This window comes from Blennius ocellaris, assembly GCF_963422515.1.
Source record: "Blennius ocellaris genome assembly, chromosome: 10".
Lineage (NCBI taxonomy): Eukaryota > Metazoa > Chordata > Actinopteri > Blenniiformes > Blenniidae > Blennius > Blennius ocellaris.
In genome coordinates, this window is record NC_137659.1 from 29,665,154 (window position 1) to 29,683,137 (window position 17,984).

The 17,984-nt window shown below is 45.1% G+C and overlaps 2 protein-coding genes across 7 annotated transcripts in view; both read left to right on the forward strand.

Annotated features, from left to right (window-relative positions):
• The window catches only part of myom1a (myomesin 1a (skelemin)), a 44,988-nt gene extending 31,711 nt beyond the window's left edge, over window positions 1-13,277 (forward strand). Inside the window, exons 25-37 of the mRNA XM_080504092.1 lie at window positions 999-1,135; window positions 1,244-1,388; window positions 1,699-1,758; window positions 1,852-1,919; window positions 2,017-2,142; window positions 3,756-3,843; window positions 3,961-3,999; window positions 4,411-4,516; window positions 5,240-5,403; window positions 5,632-5,668; window positions 6,076-6,098; window positions 6,704-6,759; window positions 12,928-13,277. Coding sequence (XP_080360218.1) covers window positions 999-1,135; window positions 1,244-1,388; window positions 1,699-1,758; window positions 1,852-1,919; window positions 2,017-2,142; window positions 3,756-3,843; window positions 3,961-3,999; window positions 4,411-4,516; window positions 5,240-5,403; window positions 5,632-5,668; window positions 6,076-6,098; window positions 6,704-6,759; window positions 12,928-13,197 — 1,319 coding nt within the window. The 3' untranslated portion in view covers window positions 13,198-13,277. The remainder of the gene's footprint in view (window positions 1-998; window positions 1,136-1,243; window positions 1,389-1,698; window positions 1,759-1,851; window positions 1,920-2,016; window positions 2,143-3,755; window positions 3,844-3,960; window positions 4,000-4,410; window positions 4,517-5,239; window positions 5,404-5,631; window positions 5,669-6,075; window positions 6,099-6,703; window positions 6,760-12,927) is intronic.
• Window positions 13,278-14,739: 1,462 nt separating this feature from the next.
• The window catches only part of lpin2 (lipin 2), a 46,041-nt gene continuing 42,796 nt past the window's right edge, over window positions 14,740-17,984 (forward strand). For 5 of the 6 annotated variants that reach the window (XM_080504011.1, XM_080504012.1, XM_080504013.1 and 2 more), the window contains exon 1: window positions 17,625-17,915. In XM_080504011.1, the coding sequence (XP_080360137.1) occupies window positions 17,799-17,915 (117 nt within the window). In that variant the 5' untranslated portion in view covers window positions 17,625-17,798. Of the gene's footprint in view, window positions 14,849-17,624; window positions 17,916-17,984 lie in introns of those variants that run through there. The other variant, XM_080504008.1, reaches the window with a different exon arrangement.

Below are 17,984 nucleotides of genomic sequence, written 5' to 3' on the forward strand. Positions count from 1 at the left end.
CCTGCTGTTCTTTTTGTTAGAGGCAAGGCAAACGGAGAAATTGGGTTTTAAAAATGACAAAGTTAGCGCTTGTGAATGAGTGGCTCTCCTGACTCATCTCGTGACGTCACGCCCCGGCCAATCAGTGGCGGGCCGTCTGTGTGACTCGGCTCAGGTCACTTTTTTATCTCACTGAGCATGCAGTGTCGAGTCTGTGGTAGAAAAGCACCTGCTATTGGGTGTCAACATGGAATGGAAAAGCCTGAAAACAAGTGAGTTGAGTCGAGTGTGTGCGAGTGGAAATGCCCCGTTACAGTCGGAGACTTGAAGAGAGCATCCAAACAGACAGATTCCTAAAACATGACACGACTGCTGAAATACAAAAGTTTTCTCACAAAAACAGGAACTGCCTGATCTAAATATGGAACCAAAAACAGGTGAAAAACTTGAGGGAGATAAAGATGGCTACTGACAACAAGCAGGGGAGGAGAGGGAGCTCAAAGGAGGACAACAGAACAGCGAGACACACTGGACTGAATAGGCAGTGAACATGAAACCAGACGTGAGCTGAAGCCAGAGCAACATGAACACCAGCAAACAGGAGGAGATACAAACATGAGAACCAGCAAAATACAAACAGCAGCACCATGACACTCCATGGCTTCTTTTTTTAATCTCACTGAGCATGCAGTGTCTTTTTCTTTTAGTTTGTCGTCACCTCGGCTGATTACACACTTCTACTGAGGTCACAGTACCCAACTGTCTCCACAAGCACACACCTGAAAGCCTTTGACACAATCTATAACCTCTTCCCATCTGATCCCAGTCAACAGTTCATGTAGCTCTAGAAATGACTCATTGGTTTTCTGATTCCTGATCCCATCAGACTTTCCTGGAAGAAATCATTTGTTCATGGTTGATTAATCAGTTTATGCAGAAAATGAGAACAATTCAGGGTTTCGTGTTTTTTTTTTTAATGTATGCAAAATAGGAACATTCACTAATCTGGTGTTTTCCAGTCATTCCCTTCAAGAATGAAATGGCCATGGAACTGCTGGAGAAGGGTCGTGTCCGCTTCTGGACTCAGGTGGAGAAATGCACCGGGGACTGCCAAGTGGAGTACGTCTTCAACGACGCCATCATAACACAGGGAAAGGTTCGAGGCGCACTCCACTCCACCTCACTCATTTACCTCATTTACTCAAATCCTAAAGTAGGTCCCACATTAACAATCAATGGTTCTTCTTTACCTTGTTGCGCTCAGAAATACACCATGAACTTCGACAAATCCACAGGCGTCATTGAAATGTTCATGGACTCCCTGGAAGTCACCGATGAGGGGACGTTCACCTTCAACCTGGTGGATGGAAAAGCCAAGGGTGCAACCAGTCTGGTGCTCATCGGAGATGGTAAGACTCTGAATATGGAAGCAATGGAGACAGCTGAGTTTTTTAAAGGATTCTGACTGAAGTTACTCAGAACGAGTGACTTTACTGCAATTACAGCTGCACTCCACTGAGAGGCAGCAGACGACAGCTCTTCATCCCTGTTCGCCTTGTTATTGCTGATGGAGCTGACGCCCTCCTGGTGCACTTAGTTCTACTCTATTCTATTCTATTCTATTCTACTCTATTCTATTCTATTCTATTCTATTCTATTCTATTCTATTCTAACAATGGAAATCAGATCATCAGATATTTTCTTATTTTGCTTTTCTAGAATTCCGGGAGCTTCAAAAGAAGTCTGAGTTTGAACGAGCAGAATGGGTCAGGAAGCAAGGTAAGACATCAGACTTTACGTTTTGACAGGTTTATTCTCCCTGCAGTGAAAAAAAGGCAAGTTTCACAACTTACTTCCTGTGCCGGTCCACAGGTCCTCACTTTGTTGAGTACCTGGACTTCACAGTTACTCCAGAGTGTGATGTGCTCTTGAAATGCAAGGTAACAGAGTGAAAAACAACCACATTCATTCAGCCATCATCCATCAGAGGAGCGGTGAGGTTATCTCACTGTTTTCATTTGTCTTTTCGTCCTCAAGATCGGAAATGTGAGAGCAGAAACTGAGATCACCTGGTCGAAGGACTGCATCGGGATCGCCGATGATGATGAGGATGCCAAGAAAATTGAGAGGAAGGATGGCGACCTGACCTTTAATATTGGAAAGGTCAGCCATCAGGCGGATTCAGGAGCCTATGAGTCAAACGCTTGCCGCTGCCACGCTTTGCTCGTAGAGCTGGACTACATGTTGCTCAGCCACCTATCCCTCTCTGACACACACATCATAAATGATGAAATACTTCTAGAATGTTCACATACTGAGTGCTGAGTCAGCACATCAGCAACCTCAACGCATTTGAACCGAGGTTCCCCCCATTTTGTATTTAGAACATTAGTATAACCTCAGTTCTTGAGAAGCTGGGTCACTAGTATGCAACTGATTGTCAGGATATGCAACTCAATTAAACCCAATTGTTCTTGCCCCAAATTGAACTGACAAACGTTCAAGGGAAACATTTAGACAGTGACAGTTCCTCAATTTAATATTTTGTCTTGACTTTGATGTCAGTCTTATCTTATCTGATCTGATCTGATCTGATCTGATCTGATCTGATCTGATCTGATCTGATCTGATCTGATCTGATCTGATCTGATCTGATCTGATCTGATCTTATCTTATCTTATCTTATCTTATCTTATCTTATCTTATCTTATCTGATCTGATCTGATCTGATCTGATCTGATCTGATCTGATCTGATCTGATCTTATCTTATCTGATCTGATCTGATCTGATCTGATCTGATCTGATCTGATCTGATCTTATCTTATCTGATCTGATCTGATCTGATCTTATCTGATCTGATCTGATCTGATCTGATCTGATCTGATCTTATCTTATCTTATCTTATCTTATCTTATCTTATCTTATCTTATCTTATCTTATCTTATCTTATCTTATCTTATCTTACCTTACCTTACCTTACCTTACCTTACCTTACCTTACCTTACCTTACCTTACCTCATACATCTTTCTTGCACCTGTTTCACTAATTTGATATCAATATTTCTGATTTGGTTCTGCACAGTTTAGATTAATTTGGGGGTTTAAATCAATCTGCAGTTAGTTTTTCCTGGATCATGTCCCAGCCTTTATGAAACTGAGCTTTCAGATTGACTTTATTTATTGATATTGGTTTTAACTTTTCAACATTGATGTCCATATGATGTCGCTGTAGTATGTGGCTGGTCTGTGTGTTCAGTTCATTTCATCCATTCATCTCCAACACTAGTGAGCTTCCTGCACTCCACGGTGACCACACGGCGGTTGGTATTTTGCGCCGATGAGGTTCTGTGGAGGTTTCACGGGGCTGAATGTTAGAGAGGAGGTGGATGTCAGTGCATGAGCTCCTGTCCCGCGGCATCTGCAGTAACCGGCTTGTCTGTCTAATTCACAGTGGGTTATTAAGCAAGAGAAACCAAAAGAAAAAGAGAGGAAAAAAACAGCTGCAGTGGAAGTGCCCCCGCCGCCAAGACCTAAAGTCTGGACATAAGCTTTCTGCCATAAGTTCACGCCTAATTTCTCCATCTGTCTCCTGTTGCGTCTCCATGTGTTTGTGTGTCACCTGCATCACTTCAAGCAGGAGAAAAGCTTTGCCTTTTCGGTTTCGTCGCTCTGCCTTTCCTTCCGTCTGTCCCAATATTACATTGCGTCTCCCTCTGTCCAGCTGAAAAGCTCCACTGCTCTGTGACACTGACGTGTCTTTCCACTTCCACCTCAGATCTCCAAGCACGATGCAGGAGTGTACGAGGTCTTCCTGAAGGACGACAGAGGCAGAGACAAGAGCACCTTCAACCTGACAGACGCAGGTAAGACGCTCATGACTGCGTCAGAAAGCGACTGAAGGGGGAAGGTGGAACTCAACAGAACGAAAAGGAGTGATAGCAGAGAATGTGATGTTGATTGATGTTGTGCTTTCTTACCAGGATACCAGGCTGTAATGAATGAGCTGTTCAGGGTCATCGGTGAGTCACTGACAGTCACACTGGCAGCAGAGAGGAAGACTGGATGAGGGACACATGAGAAAGTAAAAATCCTCAAAACAAAGTCAGAATACTGAGAAGAAAATACAAGTTCTGACTGAAATTTCAGAATTCTTTTTAAAAAGTTGGAATTCATACTTTAGAAAAATGATCATTTTGAACTCAAAGAAATAAAAAGTCACATTTCAGAGATTGAAGACAGAACAAAATATATTTTTTTAACTTTTTTTGAGGATGGCACTTATAAAGTAGAACTGACAGGCCAGACATTACAGAAATCCATACAAAGAAGCTACATTTATTAAAACTCTGTAAACACAACTGTTTGTATTGGTTTTAAAGAACTATAGCGAGAAGGGCTAGTGGCTTTTTTTCTGTTTTTCATCTATTTAGCCAACTCTGCCAGTGACATACAGGTGGTCAGTACTGAACATGGCATCATCCTCCAGTCTGTGGTCAAGTATAATCACGAGGACCTGCGTGTTGGCTGGCTGCACAAGTAAGCACATCATCACCTGATCCCTTAGACTTTACTTAATAATTTACCTTCAAACCTGCATTCACACCCCAGTACTGGAAAACCTGAAGACCACAGTCAGCAGTGTGGCGCTCATTAGTAATGCAAACCATTCTATGTTTCACAACCTAATCAGTGAAACACATTTCAGTAATGCAGCTGTAGTATTGACCTGTGTAGGTCGGTGTAATGACTGATTCACTTATTAGATTCACCTGATGTTTTATCAGTTAGTGGAAGGAAGATGAGGTATTGATAAGATAAGCCTAAACGTATATAAATAAACACGATTGTCCAGCTCGGCTGTCTGATGTCTGATGGCTAAAGGATAAAAAGTGTTTCATAGTCTGAATGTGTGGGCCTTCATTGACCAGTAGCATCAACCTGGATCTTAGATGAAGTTATATCAGTTAGTGGGAGGAAGATGCTCTGTAGTCTAAAAGTTTCATCAGTTCATGAGTAAATGATCTTCAAAAGTGGTATGTATTGATCGTACAATCATCCAAGTTTCTAAAAGGGATCTCTCAGAAGGCTGCAGCTATTACAGATCAGGTAAAGTCAAACCTCAGGGACGGAAAAGAAATCAACAATGCTACTACAACTACATTAATGATTGCAGGTTGGGTTCAGGTGTGATTACTGCTCGATGTTAAAGTCCAAGTTCAGCTTAGTTTCAGGACATTAAAGCCATTTTGTCTTGTACAGAGACACAAAGATCTCTGCGTCAGAGAGAGTGAAAGCCGGAGCCACTGGAGAGCAGCTCTGGCTTAAGATCAATGAGCCCACGGAGAAGGACAAGGGCAAGTACGCCATGGACATCTTTGATGGCAAGGACGGAGTCAAGAGAGTCTTTGAGCTGAGCGGCAAAGGTGAGTTCAAGTGAGATGGAGGAAGATGCTCTAAAGCTGGGCTTTTCTAAGTGTGGGAGGATGACACATATGCCTAAATAAAAGCCAGAGATGTTCCTGCTGCTGCCCCCTCTCAGCAGGGTGCCGCTCCACACTTTGAAAGCTGTGAATCTGTAGTCTAAAAGCAGGAGGTCAGGATGATTGGCTCTTCTTATGCAACAACACCCTGATTGTTGTGTTGTGTTGCAGCGTGGGAGGACGCGTTTGAAGAATTCCAGAAGCTCAAGTAAGTGAATGAACCCATCTCAGCCCGTCCATCTTTTGCCTTATTACCAAACATAGTGTTTATCTGTGTGTACAGGATGTTTACACAGATGCACTCTCTTTCCCTACAAACTAAATATATCCTGTGTGCTCTCACTGGATCCTTCACGGACGCTTTCTGAATACATTTCCTGCTATTGTACAGCGTCAGAATAACCATGATGCCATTTTAAGATACTTCTGACAATCTGTGTGTGTGTGTGTGTGTGTGTGTGTGTGTGTGTGTGTGTGTGTGTGTGTGTGTGTGTGTGTGTGTGTGTGTGTGTGTGTGCGTGTGTGTGTGTGTGTGTGTGTGTGTGTGTGTGTGTGTGTGTGTGTGTGTGTGTGTGTGTGTGTGTGTGTGTGTGTGTGTGTGTGTGTCCTTCTCAGGGCTGCAGCCATCGCAGAGAGAAGTAAGTGCTTCTTTTTTTCTTGAAGGCTCTATAAAGTGACGTACCCTCCCCTGAATCTAGCCGTGTTTAATATTTAACCTGGGATTGAAGATGCAGAGGTCGCTGACAGAAATAAACTTTACCCTCCTTGAATTGACGCCAGTGAATTTGAAAGTGAAAATCTCAGTGAACACCAAAAACTTCAAAGCAAAAAGCATGAGGTGAAAATCATGAACCTCCAGTTTACCTGGAAAGAGCACAACGCGAAGTGATAAAGGTTGACATTTTCCATTTGAAGAATGGATCTAAGTTAGGGTGAGAGGAGGCTGCCAGATAACAAATGAAATACAGAGGAGGACATCCATCACAGGGCTGACACACACAGTCCAACACACCCACATTTATATTCACTGTTTGGACCAATGGAGCTTCATCATTTGTATCTTAGAACTATAACGTGTACAGAAGTGTACACTGTGACTCCTGCATGTTTTAAAGTTCTCTGTGTCAACCTCTTTCAGATATCTGAGTGCTCTTTGCCATAACAAATCCAGTGTAAATGATGATCAGTGAACAGTTAGCTAGCGATGACTGACTGGCTTCACTCTTTCTTGTTTCCTGCTCAGACCGCGCTCGTGTTGTTGGTGGTCTGCCAGATGTGGTGGCAATCCAGGAGGGAAAGGTAAATACGCCACACCAAGCCAGTGTTCACACAAACCCACAGCTGTGGAGTTACATGTGGCTCTACAACCTCTGTCGTGACTTCAGTGACTCTAGCTCTCCTCTGTAGTGACTCTAGCTGCCTCTGTAGTGACTCTAGCTTCCTCTGTAGTGACTCTACCTCTCCTCGAGTGACTCTACCTGACCTCTAGTGACTCTACCTTCCTCTGTAGTGACTCTACCTGACGTCTAGTGACTCTACCTTTCCTCTGTAGTGACTCTACCTCTCCTCTAGTGACTATACCTCTCCTCTGTAGTGACTCTACCTGACCTCTAGTGACTCTACCTTCCTCTGTAGTGACTCTACCTGACGTCTAGTGACTCTACCTTTCCTCTGTAGTGACTCTACCTCTCCTCTAGTGACTATACCTCTCCTCTGTAGTGACTCTACCTGACCTCTAGTGACTCTACCTTCCTCTGTAGTGACTCTACCTGACCTCTAGTGACTCTACCTTCCTCTGTAGTGACTCTACCTTCCTCTGTAGTGACTCTACCTGACCTCTAGTGACTCTACCTTCCTCTGTAGTGACTCTACCTTCCTCTGTAGTGACTCTACCTGACCTCTAGTGACTCTACCTTCCTCTGTAGTGACTCTACCTGACGTTTAGTGACTCTACCTTTCCTCTGTAGTGACTCTACCTCTCCTCTAGTGACTATACCTCTCCTCTGTAGTGACTCTACCTTCCTCTGTAGTGACTACCTGACGTCTAGTGACTCTACCTCTCCTCTAGTGACTATACCTCTCCTCTGTAGTGACTCTACCTGATGTCTAGTGACTCTACCTTCCTCTGTAGTGACTCTAGCTTCCTCTGTAGTGACTCTACCTCTCCTCGAGTGACTCTACCTTCCTCTGTAGTGACTCTACCTTCCTCTGTAGTGACTCTACCTGACGTCTAGTGACTCTACCTTCCTCTGTAGTGACTCTACCTGACGTCTAGTGACTCTACCTTCCTCTGTAGTGACTCTACCTTTCCTCTGTAGTGACTATACCTGACCTCTAGTGACTCTACCTTCCTCTGTAGTGACTCTACCTTTCCTCTGTAGTGACTATACCTGACCTCTAGTGACTCTACCTTCCTCTGTAGTGACTCTACCTTCCTCTGTAGTGACTCTACCTCTCCACTGTAGTGACTACCTCTCCTCTGTAGTGACTCTACCTCTCCTCTATAGTGACTCTACCTTCCTCTGTAGTGACTCTACCTCTCCTCTATAGTGACTCTACCTTCCTTTGTAGTGACTCTACCTTCCTCTTTAGTGACTATACCTTCCTCTGTAGTGACTATACCTTTCCTCTGTAGTGACTCTACATCTCCTCTGTAGTTACTATATCTCTCCTCTAGTGACTCTACCTCTCCACTGTAGTGACTCTACCTTCCTCTGTAGAGACTCTACCTTCCTCTGTAGTGACTCTACCTTCCTCTTTAGTGACTATACCTTCCTCTGTAGTGACTATACCTTTCCTCTGTAGTGACTCTACATCTCCTCTGTAGTTACTATACCTCTCCTCTAGTGACTCTACCTCTCCACTGTAGTGACTCTACCTTCCTCTGTAGTGACTCTAGCTTCCTCTGTAGTAACTCTACCTTTCCTCTGTAGTGACTATACCTGACCTCTAGTGACTCTACCTCTCCTCTGTAGTGACTATACCTGACCTCGAGTGACTCTACCCCTCCTCTGTAGTAACCCTACCTTCCTCTGTAGTGACTCTACCCCTCCTCTGTAGTGACTCTACCTTCCTCTGTAGTGACTCTACCTCTCCTCTGTAGTGACTTTACCTCTCCTCTGTAGTGACTCTACCTGTCTTCTAGTGACTCTACCTCTCCACTGTAGTGACTCTACCCATGCTCCTGCTACTCTACCTCTCCGCTGTAGTGACTCTACCTGTCCTCTAGTGACTCTCCCTCTCCACTGTCGTGACTCTACCTGTCCTCTGGTGACTCTACCTCTCCTCTATAGTAACTCTACCTCTCCTTTTTAGTGACTCTACCTCTCTACTGTAGTGACTCTAGCTGCCTCTGTAGTGACTCTACCTCTCCTCGAGTGACTCTACCTGACCTCTAGTGCAGTGGTTCCCAACCTTTTTTGACCAGTGTACCCCTTGAGCTGGTTTCCATGTGAAAAGTACCCCCTCTCTCGTGTGTGATTATTCGCCTTAATGTGTACTTATATTTAACCCTTTGTCTTTCTATCCAACTGCTCATTTAAATAAAACAATTATTGTGAGTGTAAAAACATACCTTTTAATGAGACACTTGCGCTTGCTTGTCTTTCATAAGTCTTTCATAATTCCTTTTTTCACTGGGCTCCCCTGTGCCTGCGTCCGAGGCGACGGTAGCAGTAGCGGTAGCTGGACGTTTACTCCTGCCTAGCCATGCATCCATGTTTACAGTCGGTATGCAGCTAGAGTTAGCTAGCTTCGCGAATCGTGCGCGCCCGCAGCAAGAACGTGAACCTTTTTTTTTTTTTTTTTAAAAGCGCGCCACTTCATAGTCTTTTCATGTTATGTGCATTGTAGTGTTACAATCACTGTGGACGAACTGCTACTCATGGAAAATAAACGTATGGCCTTACTAAAATTCATGATATAATACAATATAATATAGTATAAAAAATTTTTTTGTGTGTGGATACTGTAGGCTAATTTATAATCTTTCTGCGTACCCCCTGCAATACCCTCGCGTACCCCTAGGGGTCCGTGTACCCCCGGTTGGGAATCACTGCTCTAGTGACTCTACCTTCCTCTGTAGTGACTCTACCTGACGTCTAGTGACTCTACCTTTCCTCTGTAGTGACTCTACCTCTCCTCTAGTGACTATACCTCTCCTCTGTAGTGACTCTACCTGATGTCTAGTGACTCTACCTTCCTCTGTAGTGACTCTAGCTTCCTCTGTAGTGACTCTACCTCTCCTCGAGTGACTCTACCTTCCTCTGTAGTGACTCTACCTTCCTCTGTAGTGACTCTACCTGACGTCTAGTGACTCTACCTTCCTCTGTAGTGACTCTACCTGACGTCTGGTGACTCTACCTTCCTCTGTAGTGACTCTACCTTTCCTCTGTAGTGACTATACCTGACCTCTAGTGACTCTACCTTCCTCTGTAGTGACTCTACCTTTCCTCTGTAGTGACTATACCTGACCTCTAGTGACTCTACCTTCCTCTGTAGTGACTCTACCTTCCTCTGTAGTGACTCTACCTCTCCACTGTAGTGACTCTACCTCTCCTCTGTAGTGACTCTACCTCTCCTCTATAGTGACTCTACCTTCCTCTGTAGTGACTCTACCTCTCCTCTATAGTGACTCTACCTTCCTCTGTAGTGACTCTACCTTCCTCTTTAGTGACTATACCTTCCTCTGTAGTGACTATACCTTTCCTCTGTAGTGACTCTACATCTCCTCTGTAGTTACTATATCTCTCCTCTAGTGACTCTACCTCTCCACTGTAGTGACTCTACCTTCCTCTGTAGTGACTCTACCTTCCTCTTTAGTGACTATACCTTCCTCTGTAGTGACTATACCTTTCCTCTGTAGTGACTCTACATCTCCTCTGTAGTTACTATACCTCTCCTCTAGTGACTCTACCTCTCCACTGTAGTGACTCTACCTTCCTCTGTAGAGACTCTACCTTCCTCTGTAGTGACTCTAGCTTCCTCTGTAGTAACTCTACCTTTCCTCTGTAGTGACTATACCTGACCTCTAGTGACTCTACCTCTCCTCTGTAGTGACTATACCTGACCTCGAGTGACTCTACCTCTCCTCTGTAGTGACCCTACCTTCCTCTGTAGTGACTCTACCTCTCCTCTGTAGTGACTCTACCTTCCTCTGTAGTGACTCTACCTCTCCTCTGTAGTGACTCTACCTTCCTCTGTAGTGACTCTACCTCTCCTCTGTAGTGACTTTACCTCTCCTCTGTAGTGACTCTACCTGTCCTCTAGTGACTCTATCTCTCCACTGTAGTGACTCTACCTGTCTTCTAGTGACTCTACCTCTCCACTGTAGTGACTCTACCCATGCTCCTGCTACTCTACCTCTCCACTGTAGTGACTCTACCTCTCCACTGTAGTGACTCTACCTTCCTCTGTAGTGACTCTACCTTCCTCTGTAGTGACTCTAGCTTCCTCTGTAGTAACTCTACCTTTCCTCTGTAGTGACTATACCTGACCTCTAGTGACTCTACCTCTCCTCTGTAGTGACTATACCTGACCTCGAGTGACTCTACCTCTCCTCTGTAGTGACCCTACCTTCCTCTGTAGTGACTCTACCTCTCCTCTGTAGTGACTCTACCTGTCCTCTGGTGACTCTACCTCTCCTCTATAGTAACTCTACCTCTCCTTTTTAGGGACTCTACCTCTCCACTGTAGTGACTCTTCCTTTCTTATAGTGACTCTACCTCTCCTTTGTTGTGACTCTACCTCCCCTCTGTAGTGAATCTACTTCTCCACTGTAGTGACTCTACCTCTCCACTGCGGTGACTCTGCCATTCCTCTGTAGTGACTCTACCTCTCCTTTGTAGTGACTCTACCTCTTCTCTGTCGTGACTCTACATTAACTCTAGTGACTTTACCTTTCCTATGTAGTGACTCTACCTCTCCTCTGTAGTGACTCAACCGTATCTCTAGTGACGCTACCTTTCCTCTGTAGTGACTCTACCTTCCTTTGTCGTGGGTCCAAGAAGATTTCTCCCAATTATATCCAAACAAGCATTTTTATTCTATTTACACAGCTGTCTTATCTTTCCAAAGGACTCTTCTCTCACAGTTGAAGGTTTGGATGTTTCATTTTAAGAAAAGAAAGGTTGAAAAATGTCTCCAGTAAAATCTGTATCTTCTCTTGGTAAGAGGAGATACAGATTATTTAAAATAATCCAAATAATGAAAAGTCTCAGTTTTAATGATTTACTTTCACTGACAACTTGCTGCTTTACCTGCAGCTTTAACAAAAAATACTGTAGCGTAATGATGATCAGTTAAAAGTGATAAAACCACCGGGGACAGCTTTAGAAAGGTAAAACTTTTAATAAGTGCTAACCACTGTAAAACTGCTCAAATGGCTTAAACCAGTGACTCCCAACCGGGGGTACACGGACCCCTAGGGGTACGCGAGGGTATTGCAGGGGGTACGCAGAAAGATTATAAATTAGCCTACAGTATCCACACACAAAAAAAAAATTTATACTATATTATATTGTATTATATCATGAATTTTAGTAAGGCCATACGTTTATTTTCCATGAGTAGCAGTTCGTCCACAGTGATTGTAACACTACAATGCACATAACATGAAAAGACTATAAAGTGGCGCGCTTTAAAAAAAAAAAAAAAAAGGTTCACGTTCTTGCTGCGGGCGCGCACGATTCGCGAAGCTAGCTAACTCTAGCTGCATACCGACTGTAAACATGGATGCATGGCTAGGCAGGAGTAAACGTCCAGCTACCGCTACTGCTACCATCGCCTCGGACGCAGGCACAGGGGAGCCCAGTGAAAAAAGGAATTATGAAAGACTTATGAAAGACAAGCAAGCGCAAGTGTCTCATTAAAAGGTATGTTTTTACACTCACAATAATTGTTTTATTTAAATTGAGCAGTTGGATAGAAAGACAAAGGGTTAAATATAAGTACACATTAAGGCGAATAATCACACACGAGAGAGGGGGTACTTTTCACATGGAAACCAGCTCAAGGGGTACACTGGTCAAAAAAGGTTGGGAACCACTGGCTTAAACAACCAAAATTGTTATCGAAAAATGACTATCAACGTGAAACAGTCAACAATGTTGAAGACAAAAAACAACATAAATATGTAAAATAACATAAACCAGTTGAAAAGGTAAAATATAACGATGTGGAGAAATAATTTACTCAGGAGCTATGGATCTAAAATGTACAATACAGTACTGTTTTTGAGTAAAGCAAAACTATATTTTTATTTATTTATCTTTATTTTTACTTTTCACATGTTTTTGAGGCTGCAGATGGATTTTATTTCATTGCACTGAATGCTCTTTGGTCATCAGTGTTGGAGACCTCAGCTTTATTCGCACTGTTAGAATTCTGCGATTCCTTCTATCATTTCTCTGGATTTTCTCTTGTCTTCTTCCCAATGACATCACATGAAAACCTCTTTTCTTTCCCAAGTCTCTGAATTTGACGGGCAATGTTTGGGGTGAGCCGGTGCCAGAGGTGTCCTGGACGAAGAACGAGAAGCAGCTGCTGTCCGACAATCACTTCAGCCTCAAGTTCGAACACGGCAAGTTCGCCAGCATCACCATCGCTGCCGTCAGCACGACTGACTCCGGCAAGTATGCTCTGGTGGTCAAGAACAAGTACGGCACGGAGGCCGGGGAGTTCACCGTCAGCGTGTACAACCCGGAGGAGGAGGAGGGCAAGGACGAGAAGAAGGACTAACTGAGGAGGAGATGAAGAGGATGACTCTGAAGAGATTCACCCACAATGAAACACTGCAGTTCAATAAACTGTTAATCCAGCTGCTTCCTCCTGTGTCTTTTATTGAAATCAACTTTTGGGCGTTGCTGGAAAGGAAGCAAACCATGAATGTAAGGAATCAATTACTTTGTGTTGCTTGATGTGTCTTGTGTCACGTGTGGCAAACATTGATACCCCTCATTTTACTGTTGTAAACACAATAAAGTTAACGTGCCATGATCTTTCTCACAAATTCTTAGCCGTGTTATGCAAGTTCCTTGACTACTTGAATACAGCCCTGCTTCACTTTTAATCATCTTCATGGGGAAGATGCTCAGTGGGAGGAAGACGCTCTAAAATCTGTTTATCTGAAATGACATCAGTCAGTGGAGGAAGATGCTCCATCACCTGGATGTTAGTTGAAACAGATTTATGAACTAATGACAAAGAAACAGCCACTAACCAGTTGTGCTAAACTACCAACAAGCAGACAGACACAGACAGCTCTTAGCAAGGGAACACAACTGCTTTTAAACCACACTAATGCTAAATGCAGCTACTGTGGATCAGAGTAATCTAATGTTTTATGTTACTGGCATGGAGTTGGCTCAGGACTGGTCAGAGCTCTTCCATTGGGACAGTCTCCATTAAAACGGACTGGAGAGAGGCAGGCACACAAACATTTCCACAGGACATTTGCAGCTTTCAGCGTTATTCAGCTTCAGCATTCACATTTTCATTTTCTTCTGGAAATACAGACGAGTAGTAATACTTTTAGTTTTACACTTTAAGTCGTTTTGAAGCCACCAGTTTTACACTTGTACTTGAGGGAAAGGCTTGACTTGATACTTTGACTTCTACAAAATTGTTATTTTTTTTTAGTATCTATACTTCAACTTAAGAAATTAATGTAAAAGTGTTTGACACAATCTGCAAGCATTCAGTTGATTTTATAGCGCCGAAACAAAGCGGGTTAGCTTCAGAGAGCATGTGAGCAGGTTTGTGTGGAACAGGACTTAATAAATGTCCTGGTCCTGGCCACGCACAGAGCCCCGCACAGAACGCCGCAAAGCTCCGCACAGAGCCCCGCAGAGCCCGCACAGAACGCCGCAGAGCCCCGCACAGAGCCCCGCACAGAACGCCGCAGAGCTCCGCACAGAGCCCCGCACATCTCCACACAGAGCCCCGCAGAGCCCCGCACAGAGCCGCACAGAGCCCCGCACAGAACACCGCAGAGCTCCGCACAGAGTCCCGCACAGAGCCCCGCACATCTCCACACAGAGCCCCGCAGAGCCCCGCACAGAACGCCGCAGAGCCCCGCACATCTCCGCACAGAGCCCCGCAGAGCCCGCACAGAACGCCGCAGAGCCCCGCACATCTCCGCACAGAGCCCCGCAGAGCTCCGCACAGAGCCGCACAGAGTCCCGCAGAGCCCCACACATCTCCGCACAGAGCCCCGCAGAGCTCCGCACAGAGCCGCGCAGAGCCCCGCAGAGCTCCGCACAGAACGCCGCAGGAGGCGGACCCACCGGGCGGGTTCGCGCGTCCTCCTTGGAGAAACGAAAGGTTCGCGGACAGACATGGAGACTCTCCGAGGAGCCACGCCAGCAGCTTCCCGCTGAACACCTCACAGGTGAGCGCTCGAGACGGATTGGGCTCGGGGCTCCGGGCTCCGGGCCCCGGGCCCCGGGCCCCGGGCTCCCTGCTCCGGCTCCGGCTCCGGGCTCGAGGCGGACAGGGCAGCTTCGACACGGAGCTGCTCCTCCTCTGCTGTGAGCTAACATGTCGGCTGTCTAACGTCTTTATTCCAGCTCCACTGAGGCGCTCCCACCCGGAGCCTCAGATAAAAACAGAAATCCTCCGCAGGACGTGGAGCGGGTTAGGGTTAGCCCCGGAGCCCCGGAGCCCCGAAGCTCCTCTGGGTAACGGTACACTGAGCCGGAAACGGTGAGCCGAGCAGCGGCGAGCGGCGCCCGTTAGCCGCTCCGCGTCTCCATTCATTCCCGTTCGGCCGTGGAGCCGCTGGAGTGTGCTCCTGACACGGTCCGGCTGTTTCACCTCCGCCTCTGCTGCTTTTACCTGGAAGGTCCCCACGGCTGCTGGGAGCCGGAGACGCTTCATGGCCGAGGCGACATATTGTCATCTGTCATGTAGCATCGCAGCTAACAGGAGCTAACCGCTAACGGGGTAAACATGACAGGGCTCGGGCTGCTTTATTTTATTTGTAGGCCGGAACCAGAGGACAGTCTCATTTATCTCCAAAAGACACATTTGTATATGCTGCTTAACAACCGCATGTCACCTGGAGACACGGAACGTGTTTAGCCTCCACTCAGACGAACCCACAGCTCACAAGCTGCTCATCAACTTCTACCGTCCACGTAGAACCTTTCTGAAGCTACAACTATAAACTGCATTTCAGCATGTTTTCAGCTATTTTAGGTGTCTGTCTGTCTGTCTGTCTGTCTGTCTGTCTGTCTGTCTCAGAGATGGAAATTACCTTCTTCATCCATTTCTTAAAATATACCAGTGTTTATGTACAATGACTAGAAACATTCTTCTTGCACAAGACATACACATGGTATGTCCCAATTCATACTTGTTACCAGTCACTGGTGACGCCAATGAGTGATTGCAGGGTAAAACTATCCAATAACCATCTTGTGAAACAACAGGAGATGGAGTGTGAATAGACAAACATACTGGTTCAAAATGAAGATTATATAAACATCTCCCTGCAATTACAGGAATTTACAGTAAATGTACTTGTAACTGTAGAATTCATTATTCTTCATTATTCCCTATGTTCAACTGCACTGAACCCACATAAAGAAAGTGGAACTTGTTAGGAAAAGTCTAACAAATGTACAGAGAAGTTACCACAGTTTAGCTATTAAACACCAAGTCCTTACCACTACATCAATTCCAAATATTGCCCTATAACTGCATATGAGCAACAATACAATCTACCGCCATAAATCAGGCTTATTTAACATTTAATTTATTTTCATTAAATGTATACATTAGGAATCAAGGAAAATATCAATTTATAGAGAAAATCTAATGCTTGAAACGCACGCACACACGTTGGCTTGTAGCCTGAGAGTATCTCAGCCTCCTGCGGTCTCTCACTGAGTGAAGCCTCTTCTCAGAGTAAATCTGTTGGGATCATTCCAAATAAAACCCTCCATGCAGTGAAATAATACGAGTATAGAGTCAAACTGCTAAAATGCTGTGCACCACGGTGTCGGAGCACAAAGAACCTCCACCTGCAGCACATGATTCAGACGAAGATCTTAAAGTTTTGTTTATATAGTTTTCTCATATTTAACAGAATGTAGCAGATGCTGAATTTATGGAAATGATATTAGTTGTTTATGTCAGAGTTCTGTTCTCCCCACATGTCAGATATACATTAAATAGAAATTAGGTGTTTATTTCTCTTTATTTTACTGCTACCTCTCTCTCTCTCTCTCTCTCTCACTTTCATTTTCTGTCTCTTTGTTGTATTTGGCGCTATATAAAGACATTTGAGCTGAATGAATTTGTAACCTCAAGCTATTCAATGAGAATCCTTTTAAGTGATTCCTTGCTGTGCAACAAAACACAATCAAATCTCTTAACGGCTTCACGGACCTTCCAGTTTCCTTGACTTCTCGTATAGACAAGTGCTGCGACTATTTGGATTCAGTGTACTTCTTTGAGCCTCAGCCTGGGTCCTTGGTTCAGTGGCCTGTGTGCTTGTTTTCTACAGGAACCTCGGCAGATGTTACTGTGGGGGTCAAGGCCTCACACTGACCAGGCTGTAGGAGATCAGTGAGCCTGCACTTTCATATCAAAGTCATGTAATGCTCAATGTCAGAATGCTTCTCCATGTTCTAAAAAGTAACGGAGCACTCCAGGAAAACCCCCAAAGCTTTCTGAAAGTTTCTAAACACCCTGTAGAACATGTCTAGTCTGATGTTGGCCCACTCTTCCTCAAGCCTCCTACACTGCTGGCTGACTCCATTGGGTATTTTTGGCAATAACCTTGTGGTTTTGTGGATATTTGACTTTGGGTGATTGTCAGGACTCTGGCCGGGCTGTTCCAGTAATTGAGTGTTTTCAGGTTCACTGTTAGGAGACAGTTGACAGACAGAAACCAGCATACTAACAAGTAACAGTCTGCAGTAATGACTGCGACATCATGCACGGCGGTCTTGCTTCCCTCCTCGAGCCAGCACACTTATCACGTGGAAAACATTGCATGTATCTGTTCACAGGGGGTGGCGGTCTCTTATCGGCTGTACGCTGCCACGGTCAGAGGACCATCTGATTGGCTGAGCCAGCAATTCACCCGTTTTCTGTTCTGTCAGTTGACGTGATCGGTCCAAGTGCACATCCTGTGTAGTGGAGCAGAGGAAGGATGACAAGGTTTACAGCTAGTGTTACACAATGGCCTCTTATCGGCATTTACCTCTGGGAGGCTTGTTCCAAGACGATCAGGTGCACCATGTTTGGAAATGCATGGAGAATGACAAAGATGTAATCCAGATGAGATCTGAGGGAGACATTGGTCCTGGTGCAGCAGCCGAAACAAAGTGATGAAAAGGCAGAGATCTTGGGGGAACTGGGAGCTCCCAGGAAGTAACTCAGAGGACAGCACAGATAGCAGCGAACAGGATGGCCCCTCCTCACTGAGGTCCTCGTCCTGGTTCCTGGTGAGTCGGCTCCAGCGGGACTGCTGGTACTCTGGTCACACCCAGAACCCGGTTTCTGGTGTCAATGGC